Source organism: Macaca mulatta, chromosome 8 (genome assembly GCF_049350105.2).
Source record: "Macaca mulatta isolate MMU2019108-1 chromosome 8, T2T-MMU8v2.0, whole genome shotgun sequence".
Lineage (NCBI taxonomy): Eukaryota > Metazoa > Chordata > Mammalia > Primates > Cercopithecidae > Macaca > Macaca mulatta.
In genome coordinates, this window is record NC_133413.1 from 127,047,853 (window position 1) to 127,065,052 (window position 17,200).

General features: G+C 36.5%; 1 protein-coding gene across 1 annotated transcript in view; it reads right to left on the reverse strand.

Moving 5' to 3' along the window:
- EIF3H (eukaryotic translation initiation factor 3 subunit H) overlaps window positions 1–17,200 on the reverse strand; it is a 107,866-nt gene that overhangs the window by 12,551 nt on the left and 78,115 nt on the right. Inside the window, exon 3 of the mRNA XM_001093853.5 lies at window positions 1,220–1,387. Within this exon, the coding sequence (XP_001093853.1) occupies window positions 1,220–1,387 (168 nt within the window). The remainder of the gene's footprint in view (window positions 1–1,219; window positions 1,388–17,200) is intronic.

The following is a 17,200-nucleotide window of genomic DNA, read 5'->3' on the forward strand; positions in this document are numbered from 1 at the left end:
AGCAAGAATCAGTAATCTTGCTGAAAATTAAATGTATCATATGTTCTAGACATCTTGTATAATTAGGAAATCACTGATAAATATTAAACATGAAAATCCACTGCATATACTTGGGTAGCTCTTCATTCAACTTAAAATGAATAGCCCTGCACACAAAATGTATCCATCCTAATAATCACTGTTCACATTTCTTCGTTAAAACAGATTGTAAAAACCATTCAAGTCAAACTGCTATCACAGAAGTGTCTTTTTGGAGAAACTAATTTTGTCAAAACTAACCGCTGAAACACTCCATGCGTAAGGGAGCTTAGCACTTGCTGCATGATAACAGCTCTGGCATGCCAATATTCGCCTAAAACCTGTGTTAACATTCATGTTGTCTGAAACTTAACACAGTGAAACTTTTTGCAATAGGTGATAAAATGAAAACCAAAATAGATTGAAACAAGTGGAAAATTCATCAAGGTCTGATGATGCAATGTTTCCAGCCAATATAAGTACACTTTAACAACTTGTTCTTTACTGTAATCCAATTGTTAACATACTGAAACAATTTTGGGGCAGCTCATAAGATTGATCGTATTCATTAGTATTTTTTCTGACAGATACTCAGGACGTTACATTTACTTCTCAGCTGGAAACTATATGCAAGTCTGCCAGATATGGCAAACTGTGAGTGTTTGGGGAGGGGGAAGGCTATAAAGCTGTTAAATTGCCTACAGTTCTGATACAGCACAGAACATCTGGTCTGGAGAGCTTGAGGAAACACCATTAAATAGGCCGAAAAGAAAAAAATCTTTGTGCTAAGAAACAGTCCAGGTTTTGTACACTGTTGTCAGAGGTATAAAAAAAACTTGGCACACTGTATTATGATTGGTCAGTCACGTACAGAGCCAGACACTCTAGCAATCGGGGTTTGTTAAGACATCTGGTCTAGTTCCACCAGCCCCTTCAATGAGGGAGGGGAGATGGAGGAATAAAAATGAAGCAGCTACTCCAGCATTCCAAAATGTACACATCAGGGCTCTGATAGCAAGAAAAATAAACAGAAAGAAGGAAACCCTGTCTAGACTGAGCTGCTGCTGAGGCTGCTGCAGAAACAGGGTTGGTATTTACTTGAGAAGGCCTGCCAGACTGCTCATAGAGGCAAAAAAGACAGAAAGCAAAAATAGTAGTAATAATATTAAGGGAAAAAAAGAATAATAAACCTCCTACTAACCATAAATGAGAACGACAGATTCTTCAATGGCATGCTGGTAACTGAACTGAGAGTCCAGGAGCGCCCGGGTAACGAATGAGCCATAGTATGTGGACTGGTACCAGCCCACATGAAGATGATCAATGTTTACATGGCGAAGGCTCCGCATCATTTCCATCTGATATTGGACTGGATGATGGGGAAGAGGAAATTAAAAGAAAAAACTTTTTAATGATGTTACTAACATTAAAAACAAGCCTTTTTGGAAACAAATGTCTACATAACAATTTATTAGCATTAGGGAACAGGAGTCCAGATTTAAAATTCATTCAATTCATATATAAAGCAAAACAAAATTAGGCTTTTAAATAATCGGGTTTCCTTTTATTCTTTAACGAAAAAATATTTTGCAGAAAATGTATAACACACAATATTAATGCCTTGTTGTAACAAAAGAATTATTAAATGTGGCTTCTACTCCCCTTTTTGAAACTCTCAAAATAGTAAATGTTTAAGAAAAATTTGTATAATTACTAAATTGGTTGGTTGTAAGAAGTTTCATTTGAATAAAAGAGGAAGAGTTATTAATCTCTTGTTCAACACAGCTTTTAGAGCTGAAAAACTAAAACCATTAGGAAAACTAAGGGGAAACAATTAACTACCAACCACACTGCTTATATATGAAGAGGATACAGGCTGCAGCTGATTCAAAATACAAGAATACATTTTTGCCTTCATCTGGTGCCCCCTGCTGCATATGCTAAATTTTTTAAAGAATTATTTTTTCTTGTTTGTGTGTTCCTTTGTTAAGTAACAGACACTATTTTTCCCTTAGAATAAAGTTATATTTTAATGACCATGTATAGAATGAAAAGCTTTAGTGACTTTTACTTTTTGTCAAATTAATGACTACAATGTATAATGACTATAATGTATACTATATTAAAGCAGCATTACCAGAAAAACAGATTAAAACAATATAATAAATGACATTTTAAAAAGCAATATAGCACAATAATGCACAACAAATATATAATACAGGAGAAAGCTTTATAGTCAACATAATAGCCATGCTACTTCTATTATTATTATTAATTATTAATAATAATAATTAATATTATTATTATTTGTTATATGTTTCTAATTATTATTAATTATTAATGAGACAGGGTTTCACTCCCGTTGCCCAGGCTGGAGTACAATGGCATGATCTTGGCTTACTGCTGCCTCCGCCTCCCGGACTCAAGTGATTCTTTTGACTTATTCTCCCAAGTAGCTGGAGCCTCCCGGACTCAAGTGATTCTTTTGACTTAACCTCCCAAGTAGCTGGAACTACAGGTGGGTACCACCACACCCAGCTAATTTTTGTATTGTATTTTTGTAGAGATGGGGTTTCACCACGTTGCCCAGCCTGGTCTCAAACTCCTGGGATCAAAGGATCCACCCACCTCCGCCTCCCAAAGTGTTGGGATTATAGGCATGAGCCACTGGATTCGGCCTCAAACTCTTTCTATTATAATGAACACATGACCATGCTGAGTAAATGTATTTGCTTAACTTGAAACCTGTTTCATTTTCAAAATTCTTACTCAAGTTTTAGCAAAAGTAAAGTTATACATCTGTCATTCTTTTGGTTAGAGCACTATAGTTTTACAAAGCCAACAAGACTCAGGATCATAAAGTATAAAAGAGTGTTCCTCAGATGGACACAGTCTGATTTTTCATTACTTGTAGGGGAAGAAGTTATAAATCTGCTTATCCCAAGGAAGGTTACAGTTCTCCTGCTAAAAGATGGCAGTCAACTCATCAACTGCTCAAGAATTGTGTGTTTTTTGAGGTTTTTTTTTTTTTGCTATGTAGAAAAGCTAAAAAAAAAAAAAAAAAAAAAAAAAAGTTATTTTGCCACTATCTGAAGAGACTTTCTTAAGCCTATGGCAATGTTGCAATAGAGCTGGAAGCTGCACTATTGTCAAGATGCACACAGTTTAAGTGCCTGTTTTGAAAGTGGGCTCATTCATTCATAAAAAGAAAAACCAGTGTTAATATAGAGGAAGTCAGGCTACCAAGAGTATGGGGGAGAAGGTGATACTAATACACCAGACACTTTATATACTAAGCCAGTGTTTCTGTATATTTATGAATAAAATACAAAAACAAAGTCATATAATCTATGCTATACTCTAAACCACCATTTCTACCTTAGAAATCTATTTTATACATAATATGATAGCTTGAAAAAGCACTATGAAATATGATAATCTTACACCAATTATTTTTTATCTTCATATTTTATTTCTCTAGCATGTGAGAGGAACCTCACCCCGCCCCCCCAGCTAGTTTAACAGATTCACATCAACCACATAAATTTGGCAAGTGGGACAGAATCATTGCTATGATCTCCTTCTGTTTTGAAATTCCATAATTCTTTTAAATCAGAGTAAAATCACTGATTTGGCTAATAAATTTTAATTAAATTTAATTTATGAGTGAAAAGTCCCAGTTTATTATAAGTAAAATGGGAGCTGAAACTAAATTTGCTATTTATTTTAAAGGGAAAGGGAAGAGGAGAGATTATTAAGCAACTGACAGAACAAGTAAGATTTTAAAAAATCTTTTTTTTAAATCAATACTTACGAAACATATTAGTATTCAATTTAGCTACAACATAAGCAGAGATTAGAGTCTGCCAACGTGTAATAGCAGAAAAGAAAGACTTGGAATATAGAGGTTGAGGTTCTCATGCCAGCTCTGAGATTTCCCCTGTGAGGATCTTGCTGTACAGTTAACAATTCTTCTCTGATATTTAATTTTTCCATCTCCAAAGAGATCTGAGAACCCAATCCCAGTCAAAACGCTATTATTCCACATTGTTCATTGGATATACTAATTATAAATAAAGAATTTTATATTAGCTAGAGGGGCTTCCAGCATGTATTATGATTTAAAATAAAAATACATTCCTCTGAAAAATACTCTATAATCTTGCTAAGTCTCTCCTCAAACAGCTTGAATACAAGAAATTCTCTAACGGCATTTCAGGATACATGAGGTAAAATCTCCAAGATTAGTAGCAAACTTCCAAATTTCTTCTTTATCCACAGTCTTACCTATTCTGCAGCACCTCTGATAAGGATAAGAATGAAAATGAAGTGTTCCCCTAAACTAGGGAAGAAAGTCAAGAAAACCTATAGCCATGTGGAGATACCACTGCTCCAACATATTTCTGGGGACTGAGGAGTAAAGAGAGATCAGCTTCTTTATTAGGAGGAATGAGGTGAGCATTTCCATTTCCTCTTCCATGGTTTAGAATATGACAAAACATTTTGCAAGATTTTGGACACATTTATAAGTCGTTAAGAGTTTTTCATATCACCTAAATATCAGAATAAAGGGGCTAAGAGCAACGATTGGTCAATTAAGAAAATCACTTCAAAAATGTACAATGTACTAGAATTTCACTAATAAACAATGTATGTGTTGGCCTAATCTACGTAAAGTGCCAGGAGATTCTTTATCTTGGTTTGGACTTACCACTCCAGTTTTAAAATTAAAACAAAACTTTTTTTTTAAGTGCCCTCTCAGAGGCATTATATAAAGAAAGGACCTAAACAGTCCGCAAGTGAGTCTTAAAAAGGTGGGGCTGTGGATGCTAGAGCTCCGAAATGAACCACAGTGCACACAGGCCCAGTTCTCACCATGACTGCTCACATGAAGCGCCAAAAAATACAATGTTTGAAGAAAAGAGCTCACTTTGATTTAATAAGGTAAAAAAAAAATTATAATACTGTTTCTGTTTATTATAAGTCAAGGAACAAGAGACACAACTCACAAACAGCCATGTGAACTGCGTTATCTCTGTAGACTTTCAGGTCTGTGTCCCCATTCTTTGAATCCCATCTCCCTTCACCCCCAGTTTCTCCTCCTCTTCCCATTCAAATTTTCAAAAAGTAGAAAGCCAACTCCTGCAAAAGCTTCCTGGTAAACCTAAGTAGGGATACTAAATGAACAGCAACTGTCCCAGTGACCTGTGTCAAAACCATGCTCCTGGCAGGCACCATCAATGGAGCTAAGCTGCCACACCAGCTGACATGTATTTACCCCTCTGGACTATGGTAGGGACAAGGGAACAATCGTGAAATGATGACATGCCAGTTAAGTTTTACACAGGAAGTAAGAAATGGTCGTTCCAGATTCCAATCTCCTGGATGAACACCCTTGCTTTTGCGGCTATGCTAGTTTCTCTCAGGAGTTACACTGGGTGGGTATGTGAGGTGAGCACAAGAGACCCAGTCTGGCTACAAAACAGATAAAACAAGGGAGGGGAGAAGCCTCTGCCTACCTGGAATTGTCTTGTGATGATGATGCCATGTCACAGCCCACAGGCACTGGTGACTGTGAGGTAATGCTCTTTGCCTCTTCATATGCAGGCAGTCCTCACATTTCTGGCTGATTTTAAAAGGAGGGTATTTCACTCCTGAGAAATAAGGCTCAGGAGTGGCTCACACCTCAGAAGGAAGAGAATCATGTCCAAAGAAACAAAAGGAAAAAGGAGGAGGAAAAGAAAAAAAGGCTCCTTGACTCGAAGTGCCAGTTGCCTACTGCTGTGTTAATGCAGACCAATGAAGAAACAGGCACTGATTGGCAAATTTGCAGAGTTGGTCCAGGGTTAGACAAGCTTCAATTTTTGTTCTAAAGTTCTCATATTTAATGGAAGTCAAAAGAGCAATTTCAACCAATGACATTCTCTTCTGAGTTAATGTCTAAATATTCCTGGAGAAATTTTCCAAAGATGAATGGCAAGAGGATAATCCTTTAGGGAGGGAGAACTATTTTAAAATTCATAATGTTTAAGAGAAGGACTTCGTAGAAAATAACCTTTTAGGCATTCTTAGTACAAAAAAGCAAACATCCCCACTAAGGAAAAGTAGTATGCAACACATAAATTTCAAAGACAAACTGGTCGGCTGGGCCGTGGCTCATGCCTGTAATCCCAGCACTTTGGGAGGCCGAGGCAGGTGGATTACTTGAGGTCAGGAGTTTGAGACCAGCCTGGCCAACATGGTGAAAACCCATCTCTACTAAAAATATAAAAATTAGCTGGGCATGGTGGCAGGCGCTTGTTAATTCCAGCTACTTGAGAGGCTGAAGTGGGAGAATTGTTTGAGCCCAGAAGGCAGACGTTGCAGTGAGCCAAGATCACGCCACTGCACGATACTTGGCAGTAAGCCGAGATCATGACCAGTGCACTGAGCGATAGCGCGAGATTCGGTCTCAAAAAACAAACAAACAAACAAACAAAAAAGACAAACTGGTCTTTACTATTAAGCCAACTGAAACTACTAATACAAAAAGTCACACTTGGATGCAGTTGAGCTGGTGCTATAAAATTTGGAAGGATTATAAAAATGAGAAGTTTTATAAATCTCTTCAACTTCTGCAATTGTTTTAATTGGTACGCATGTCCCAAGCAAAGGAAAGCCTGCTTTACAACACTGAATAACTGCTTGAAGTTCAGCACCAGTATATTCATATTCAGTTTTTCCAGATAACCTCTTTGCAAAACAGTCCATTTTAAAGTGCCTAGAGCTAATCTGTCTTAACTGAGGTGAACTGTCCAATAACTATCCCTTTCAAATATCAACCACATTTGTTGGGATTTCTCTTGTTTGACCGTCACATATGAAAACATTGAAAATAATATGCTGTCTTACATTTAAATGTTATATATATCTGGAGTTGCAATGGCAACCAACCAAGCAAGAGTATGAGATCCAAGTGCTCCTGAAGATCACTGGAAAGGACAACAGAGTAGACGCTTTTCAGTTCAGCAGAAAAACTAACCAGCATTCTTCTCACCTTCAATTCTTCATCCTCATTTTTAAAAAATCATCTTTTTTATTGTATTATTTTAAGTAAGCCCGCATGAAATACAATTTCTCACTGAAAAACAGGAACAAAGAATTGCCACCGATGGATAGGCTGGGATGAGGATTAAGTAGAAAACTAAAAATGGAGCTTATTCAAACTCAAAAACTCAAGATATGTCCAGTAGATCAAGAAAAAAGAAGTGTTTTGCAGATATGTTATTAGGGAACTCTTAATGAACAAAGTCATTTAACTTCTAAAAATTAAAAACAATTTAAGAATCTACCATCTAATGACTTAATATTTTACCAAATAAATCCAAATTATTTAAAAATACAATAAAATTATTTCTAAAATAAACAGAGCCTGCAGGGAAAGAGTAGAGCTAGGCACAGAGAAATAAACTACCACTTAGTGAACACTTCTTATGTCAGACTTCCTGCTAACTGTTCCACATGTTATCTAACTTTGTATTTCTCACAATAACTCTAATGAGCTAATCATGATTATTGAAATCCTTTTATAAAAGCTGTTTCCCATAGCTATGACTTCAGACTCTGACTCCAAAGGCTAACCAGCCACCCATTTTGAGAGCCTCATTACTTCCTATTGGTGAAGTATACAGTAAATTATTTCTGAATCATTGAAGCACAGCACAAATACAAGAGAAATACACAAATTTCTAGGTTTTCAGAAATCACATCTTGTGTATATTTGACATTAAATTAATCAATAATTTAGCAGTACCAGTAAAATTTTAAGTGGTAAAACCACCACCAAAGATTGTTAAATACTACAGTTGATAATTATCACAAATACATAATCAAACTCCTAAAACGCTGCATTCTATGTTACTATTTGAGGCTTGTGCCATGACTACTTTGTAACTAAATACTGGCTTAGATCAAAGATGACCTGTACAGGTATATAGACTGAACAGAGACCAGATCTAGTTTTTTTTTTTTTTTTTTTTTTTTTTTTTTTGCAGCAAAAAAACAAAGCTCAATCAGGAGATGCAAATAGCTTAAAAAGCAAGCAAACAAACAAAACCCCACAATGTCCCAGAAACAAACCAATGATCTCAACAAATACGACAGGGAGGTGGAATGCATAAAAATCTCCTATCTGTTCTGGCATGAGAGCTAACCAAAGTAGGACTTTTAAGAATATAATTAGAGGCCTCCTTCCCAGCTGCAACATGGGACACGAGTGAGCACTAGGCTGTGAACAGTGAAGGCTCTGTGCCATTATTTAACAAGACAAACTTTATTCTGTGCTTTCCTCTTCATATCAGACTTTTTGCCAAGCTGCACATACGTTTCAGGCAATATTCAAAGCTACTAGCAGATGTAGACTTAGGCAAACAGAATGTGCATTTGAAAAAAGAATTAAATAAGAGTCTACTTTGGGTGGAAAGAATTATGGAGTACACAAATTTCTTAAAATGTCCATATTCTCTGCATCCAGTCTGTACCACGTATTCATCTCGTTTCAATTAATACATGTTATTAATACCAACCTGTGACTGCTTAAAAATTTTAGTAACAGTTCAATTTTTCACAATGAAGTGTCCAATGTAAGTTCTATTCTACCTAGATACTAATCTGTTGTATTGTAAAAGAAGTAACAAAAATACTGCCTTTCTTAATAATCTTACAGAAATATTTTTTAAAATCATGGGTGGTTTAATGTCTTCTTTGAAGTGTTTATGAATTCTGAAAAAAAATTTTTTTTAATGCCAAGCTGGGGGATAATGGAATGGGAACTGGGTGGGGGCAGGCACTGTTGCCCTATTTTATCTTTAAAACTAGCAATAACTTTGACAATTATTAGAAATCAGGTATTTTGAGGTTTTCCTGTGTCTCAAGAAGTCTTCTATGAAACAAATTGGATTCTTCACACAAAATAACACTTACATCCTGTAACAAATTTATATTATCTTCTTAACCAAATCATGAAATAAAACCATGAGATCTTATTTCTTTGAGGTTATATGAATCTGAAATACATAAATATATTTATGGCCTTGGTCATGAAAACACATATACACAGTGGAAGATAGAGAGCCATCAGGAAGTTAATTGTGTGTCATTTGAGATGTGTTTATACAAACAAACTGAATTTACCTGGAAGGGCTCACCATGAAGAACTCTCACATAAAGAACAGCTTACTGACCAGTGCTACCTCTTGCTACAATTAAGAGCATGGTATGTTAGAAGACAAAATGAGAATCTTTAGTGTTAGACAAAAAAAAAAAATATATTACACTATGTAATAGGCTCTTTCACGAGGACAAGTAACACCTCCTGTCATATTTCCCAGGTACTAGATTAATGTTAGGACAGAGGTGCTGAAAATATTCCCAAAGAATGGAATATTTCAAAAACGTGATTGCTGTTAATGTACTTGAAAAAAGTCACAACTATTGGGAAAGTATACGTGTGTGTGCATGCACCTGTGTGCATGTGTGCACACTCTGCCCCATCCACAAAGGACCTGAGGTAGCTTGCATTAAACAATACAAGTGGTAAGTAGTACCAGAACCACAAAACATCTAAATTAGAATATAGAAAGTAGAAACTGAAGGAGAGGCAGAGAGAGACCTGAACAAAGTGAATCAGGCCATGGATATTCTGATTAAAACATACAATTCGGCTCCAAGCCAAATCAAAGCAAAAAGGAAAACATGGTCATTCATATCCAAAGGGAGACAAATATCAGATCTTAAAGCAGGTGAAACATTTCCTAGTACTTAACCCTAAATGAAATTAGTTTAACCCTAAAATGAAATTTTCACGTGGGGCTTCAATGAAAACTATTTTAAGACATTTCTGTTATAGAAAAATCATGCTTGATTTGCCTTTCCTATAAATCTCAGTTTCTAATGTAAATCAAGGAGAGAACGACCTGAGTACTTTTGTAAACACAGAAAACTGCACAATTTTACAAAAAAAAAAAAAAAAAAGATTAAGGGGCTAACAAAATGAATTAACAGGTTCTTTCTATCTACAGAAACAATCTGTAATCAAATTTATAGAAACAATCTGTAAATTTCAAACTCCACGTGTTTACAAAATAGAATAAGATGTATAAGAAATGAGCACTAAACATTCAAGAGAACAAATGAATCACTTTTTGGAGGTACAGTTTGTAGTGTACACACTAAAGTGTGGTGATAATAAATGACTCACAAAATCACTTCATTTTATTTGTTCTGAAATCATTTACTGGGCACTGCTTGCACTAGGAGCCTGATAACGCTATAGTGGCCTCATCTTCTAAAAGATACCCTCTTCAATATGGTTGTCCAATGAACTGGTGGTAGTTAACACATTTGTCTCTCTAGGCCTTCATTTCCTCACCTAGAAAATAATCGTTTCAACTTCCAAACACATGATGATGGCAATTTAAAAAACTTTCCTACAAGCCCAAGGGCTCTTTGCTTAATGAGCATTTTCAAAAGTCCCATAGGTACCACACACCATAAAGGTATAGACTGAGTTTATTAACCCCACCCTCAAACTCTACTACTTCTATATTTTCTCCCTCAGGTAGGAGATTTGTGCCATCAGTTGTGACTACTTCTCCACCACCCGGCTTATAACAGTCAACTACCTTCTGAGTAGAATTCGTTTTCCTCAAGGCAAAATCATTTAGAATATTTCTAAAAATTTTAAATGGCACATAAAATGCTCGTGAGGTGCTAAGAGAAAAAAAGCAGAATATAAAACTGTAAACCATCTATAAATGCCAATACGTAAGCAATGTGGACTGCAGTCTCCTCCTAAGGAGAAAGACTGGAAAGAAATATGCTAAAATGGTAACGGAATTGTTCTCCAAAGAGTGAGATCATACAAGGTTTTTGCTTTCTCATTTACTCTTATCATTTTCCCATGTTTCTTTGGCAAAAGCATTATTCAATGTATACGATGTTAAAAGAAGTACATACATACATACTTCCATACATACATACATAGTGACAAAAGTTTTCTATTGCTTGCCAACTTGCTGATTTTTCCATGGTCACCTATAGCCTGGTTACCAGTGCTCCTAAACTGTGGGAGCAAGGAACAGGATAGGGTACCAGACTACTCTGAATCTGAAGCACCTAACCTGGTCTGAATAACATCTTTACCACACATTAATTGTGTGACCGGCGACAAATTAACTACACTGGCCTCCTCTGTTGCCAAAAGAGAAAATGTGGGGAATGTGGGGGATGTGGGGGCTGAGGGGGTGGGCACAATACTATCTACTTCATAAGGCAGTTAAGATTAAATGAAATCATTTACATCAAAAGCTTGGTGCACTGGAATCCTCAGGAAGAGCTCAAACACCACCATCACCTATTATTCAGAAATGTTACTTAGAACCCAGGTACTATGATACTCACCTAGGTCAGAAGGAAATATATGTGTAGAATTGGACTGGATTAACTTGGTCTCCACGGAGTGTTACGCAAGTTCCCCTTTTCTCATCTCCATATTGGCGATGGGGGAAATCAGGAAAATGGGGAAGGGGACTGGAGACTTTATGTGTCACTACAAAAATCAAAGTCTATGCATTTCTAACATTCATGTCATGAAACAGAATTCATATGTACAAATAGGAATATGATCAAAAAACAATCTACCATGAGAAAAAAATACTTCTAAGATACTAAAAACACTAAGCTAATTATATTCAGTACAATAAAGAACAGATTCAATAAAGAAACAGACAAGCTACAGAAATTAGATTTCAAGAAAAGGTAATCTTGGGTGTTCTATTATTACTGTGCATATAACAATATAATTGCATTGTGCCATATAAGTTTCTATCTCCTGATTCCATTAATAACTCTTCCAAAGAGAGGAAATAAGCTTCCTGCCCCTATCCCCAACAGGTGACGTTTAAAAAAAGAAAAACATTGAGAACAGGGGTGGGGATGGGAAGGAGGAGTGAGCAGTAATGCCAGCTTACTCAGGGGACTGGGTCAAGGCTATCTGGAAAAACTGCCCACCCAAGTGAATAGCTAAAGTCAGTTAAATACAGCAAACAGCTTTATGATACACCATGTATTGCTTAGGAGAAGGGTCCACTCTAGCAACCTCAACTGCCCAAAGATAAGCTCCTTTACCTTCAAACATCAGGATGATTTGGATTTTAAAAAATAGTATTAAAGACATTATAAAAGCCTGAGGAATATAATTTTTGAAGACTATCCTTAACTGCAACCTAAAGTGGAAGCTGCCAAGAATGGAAAGTGACAGGAGTTATAGACAAGGTTAGGAAGAGCAAATAATTTCCTATGGTTTAGTTAAACCAGAAAAATAGAAGTTTTTATAACCACACACTCCATCCATCCTTTCTTGTCCTCCCTCACTTCCTCACTTCTTTCCCTACACACTCTGCTTCTTCCAAACACTTTTCGTAGGACAGGAAATACAGCATTCCAAGCTAAGAAAAATGACCAAGCAGAAACCTTCATTGCAGCCCATGATAAACGACAAATCTGAGGTTAGGAACCTATGGTGTATTTTTAAATGGGGCCACGTTACGTTTCCTGTTATGACAATATCTAACCCAGGAATCCTTATCCTGGGATTTCAAGGAATCTGTGAATTTCCTATAATCAAATGCATATGCACTACTGTGGAGACAGTCCAAAGCTTTCACCAAATTCTCAAAGGGGCTCAAGATCTAAAAGGGTAACAAGTACTGAGATGCAATGGAGAACAAACCAAATGTGCTCCTGGAACTCCCAATGCCCCACAAGTATGTGGGGAGAATGCTGAGGTGAGGCTAGGTGTGAGGCAGTTATCAATCTGGTTCCGGGGCAGCTACAAAGTAGCACGGATCAGTACTGAGATCACCAAAGATACACTATCAGGATGAGTACAAATGACAGACCAAGGGTTCAGAGAAAACCCCAGCTTTCAGCAGGAGAGTCAATAGAATGTGACTGTTACCCTTGCTCTCGTCCTACCAAAAACACAAAGTGCGTGATGAGGGAAGCTGGATGGAGGTTTCACCTAACTACTCTGTGATCCAGACTATTACTTTCCAAGGTGGAGAAAGAGACAAAGCTGTGCACGCCCTTACCCACCAGGTGATATGACCAGAGACTTCTACATTTGAGAAGAATATATGTTTATAATTTGGGGGGAAGTTAGTCTCTAGCAAAAATATCACATTATCACATTATTGAAATACTCTCAGGACAAATTTTATTCTATGTTAAGAAATGTACCTTAGATATAAAGAGCTCTACAGTCACATACTAAATACTAACTTCAAGCAACCATCAAACAAACAAAATTTTTGGAGTTTTTACACACAGATCTCTTGAAGTCATTACTGAGATCAGCCTTACCAGCTGTCATTAGGTAATCTGAAGCTCATGAAGATACTTTCCTATGGAGGGCCACTAGGATTAGAGGAAGGTGAAACACAGTATATATAGGGGAATTAAAGAATATTGGACGGCAAAAACATTACTACAGAAAGATGTCCGAAGGCTACAAAACAGGCCAAATAATTATCTTCTGCAATTGGCAAACAGGCTCCTGTCAGATGTTTAACATGGAATTAACTTCTATGGGCTATACTAATAGAAACAAACTGTACAACTATAAATAAATAAACATCTAGGAAAGCATAAATAACTGCCTAGGAAGGACTATCTTTGTTTTACTTTCCCTAAACTTATTTCAGATTGTTTGTCATCCCCTAACCCAGCACAAAAACTGTCCTTCAATGTAGCATCCACTGATACTAAGCCAGCAGTGTATCCCAAGGCTTTTGAGAATGTGTCAAAGGCAGACCAAACAATATCTGCATAGGGAGCTAAGTTTAATCAGAGTATTTGCAATGTTTCAAAGCATTTCAAAGCAGGTAATAATATCATCTTAACAACAACAAAATCTTCCTTTTCCCCTGAAGAACATATATCTTTTCCTTGCAGAAAAGATTATGAGGCTCAGTTAGACCAATGTGTTAAATGGCTTACATGCTTTCTCCTTATATTTTGGGAGAGAAAAATCTGAAAGAATGAATTCATGCATTCATTCCCATGAGAATTATTTATTCTGTGTTCTAATTGTGCCAGACCTTCCAGGTGCTGTCCAGCATAGGTCAGTAAAGACAGAGAAAGCTCCTGCAGCTGACACAGTAGTGTAGAGCAGCAGACAGGGCACACAGGCTGACAGCATTCTAGGGTCTACGCAAATGCTTAATGTTTGTTCCCTAAAGAAAATACTTGGGTAATCCCACAGAGTTCTCCACACCTTTAAATTAAACAAACTATCTCTGTCAAGAACCACCGAAAAATCAAGCTTGGAAGTCAAAGGCCTGGCTTCAAACCTTGTAAAATAATACAGTGTAAAAGAATAGTTGCAGGCTGAGAAAACAGAAGATCTGAATTGTAATTTTGGCTCTGCCATTACATGTAATAAACCAAAGCAGAGAAAAACCTCCCCAAAACCTAAATGCCCTTTAAAACACTTTAAAAATAAACTAATTTTTAATTTATTCCAAATGAAAAAATTGTCTGGTTTAATGTTTATTACAATTGTATGGAGACAAAATAGTAAAACAGCAACGAGTATCCTTGTTAGGTAGAGAAAGCTGACATTTCAAAAGAGTTAAAGCAGAGACCAGATAAAAATCTGCCATGAATAGAATTCCATGTATGTCTTTGCTAAGTTTTGGTATTAGAATCAATTATCTCTACTGTATGTTCAAAAACTTATATTCCATAGAGATAAGTGGAAAAAGGTAGCTTTACTAAAAATATGGTTTAGAAATCCTAATAACCTGAAATGAACAGAAAATAAGACTCAAAACAGGCCAGGTACAGAGGCTCATGCCTGTAACCCCAACACTTTGGAAGGCTAAGGTGGGAGGACAGCTTGAAGCTATGAGTTCGAGACCAGTGCAGATGACATAGCATCTTTAGAAAAAAAATTTTTTAAATTAGCCAGGCATGGTGGCACATGCCTGTAGTCCTAGCTATTCAGGAGAATAAGGTGGGAGGATCACTTGGGCCCAGGAGTTCGAGGCTGCAGTGAGCTATGATCATGCCACTGCACTCTAGCCTAGGCCACAGAGTGAAACCCTGTCTCTTAAAAAAGAAAGAAAGAACAAAAAAACCTGAAACAGTGGTCAGTGGTCAGGAGAGGGGGGATAGCAACAAGAATCACAATTTAAGAAATGCCAAGAGTTCTAGTCTAAAGATGACACCAAAAAGCTTATGTGGGTTCCCTGACAGAAAACTGGCCTCAAGCTAATCTGAAAAGGAGAAGGCTCAAAAGGTGTCATCAGATTTTCCTCCTGACACTTTCATTTTTATTTCAAACAAACAAGAATGTCTCTCTCAAATGTTTATCATTTGCAGACCCTTTAACAGACATATGGCATTCATGAAATCCACTGAGTTCAAGTTTTAAAAAGTTAAGTTATCCCAGTCTTAATTATGTAACTGAAAGTTTTAATAAAATTACAAAAAAAAAAGAAACACGAAAAACTGCTATGTGCCAATGACAGGGACAAAGATGATGTGTACCTCTCCCCCGGGTTTCAATACACAGCCAGGAGGCAATGGCTTGCACTATAGCCTCCATGTCTAGGAAGCTTATTTTCTCGATTTCTACTCTATTAGAAGCTCTTTACTCAGACTTTTAAAACATCAGCAAAAGCAGCAAGCATTTGGTCACTGCTGGAGGATCCCAGATATATAAACAAAATAGAGACTCCAAAATTAAGATTTCACCCTAAATGTCTAAGAAACATGCTATATCTAAAAATTAATATTTCAATCATGGGGATTTGATTCTGATCCTTTAAAGCTCTGGAAGCTGTTCATATCATACTGTGGTATTTAGATGTGGTTTTCAAAAATATGCCCAGCAATCTCATCAATTTCTTCCTCTAATAAAATTATCAAAGCTTGGTAAAGTAAGAACGTCTTACTAACTCCAATATGATAACCTCAATGTTAAAAACTGTGATATTTTTGCTCAGAAATAATGCTGTCAAGCTACCCAGAAAACTGTATGTTTAGCTAAGAATGTCACTTTGGCAAATTATTTACAAAAATAGAAATAGCTTTATTGGCATTAACTGTGTCATAAAGAAGGGGTAAAAATGTAATCTCTTCTCTAACGTCAAAGATTCATGCAAGTCTCTCTCCTCACAGGCAGTATGGAAAAGCAGGGTCAGACTTAAGCTCATGACACATGTTTTTCATTCAGCACGCTATAAAGATGAATACTTAAAGGTGGAAATTTAAAATTTATTATTTTGACTACTTCCTTCCACAATGAATTAAGATTAGAAAGTATAATACATTATTTCATAAAGCCCAAGACTCTACTGAGTAGAAGAAGGAAAGAGAGCTGGTAATTTTAATTCTAAGACATCACAGATTAACAGATGCATCCCAATTTCATAGAGTTCAGGTGCAAAAAAGAGGCCTGGGGGTGGAGGTGGGGGTGGGGAAGGGATTCTAAAACAGATAAAGCTGTTCCCAGCAAATGAAGTAGTGGATGGGTAGGCACTGTGGTAGCAATAGCCTTTTCTTGAAGCACAGCTGCATTCTATCATATGCATTCTACCCATCCCACTTTTTCCAGTCTATGTCATAACTCAACACAACTGTTAAATACAAAGTCTCTTCCCTTGAATCAGGTATTTTCCATTATGAATGAAAAAAGAAAACACCTAGTACCTCTCCATACAAGAACCCCACACATGCTCAGAATGAACGCTCCTGCGCAGATCAACTATGAGCCTGAATATCTAGTAACGTGCACAATTAAAATAAGTGCTTTTGCGTATTGTATGTGACTGATATTAACCAGTATTATCCGACAGTCATTTTGTAAAGGAAATATAATTACTCTACTTTCTCTCCAAATAATATTGGTCAATAACTTTGGAGATGTTTCTACAAGGTTCTCTGCTATTATAGTGAGACTTCTGCTTTTTTGTGTTAAACAAAGTGCTACTTTGAACAATGCTCCTGTAGTTGGGACTCCTGTCAATCTTTAAAGACAAGACTCATTCTTTTTGGAAATAATCCTTTAGAAAATATAAAATATCTCATTTTACATCTGTCCTCAAAAACTTTATTGACTTACAAAAAATGTCTTTGT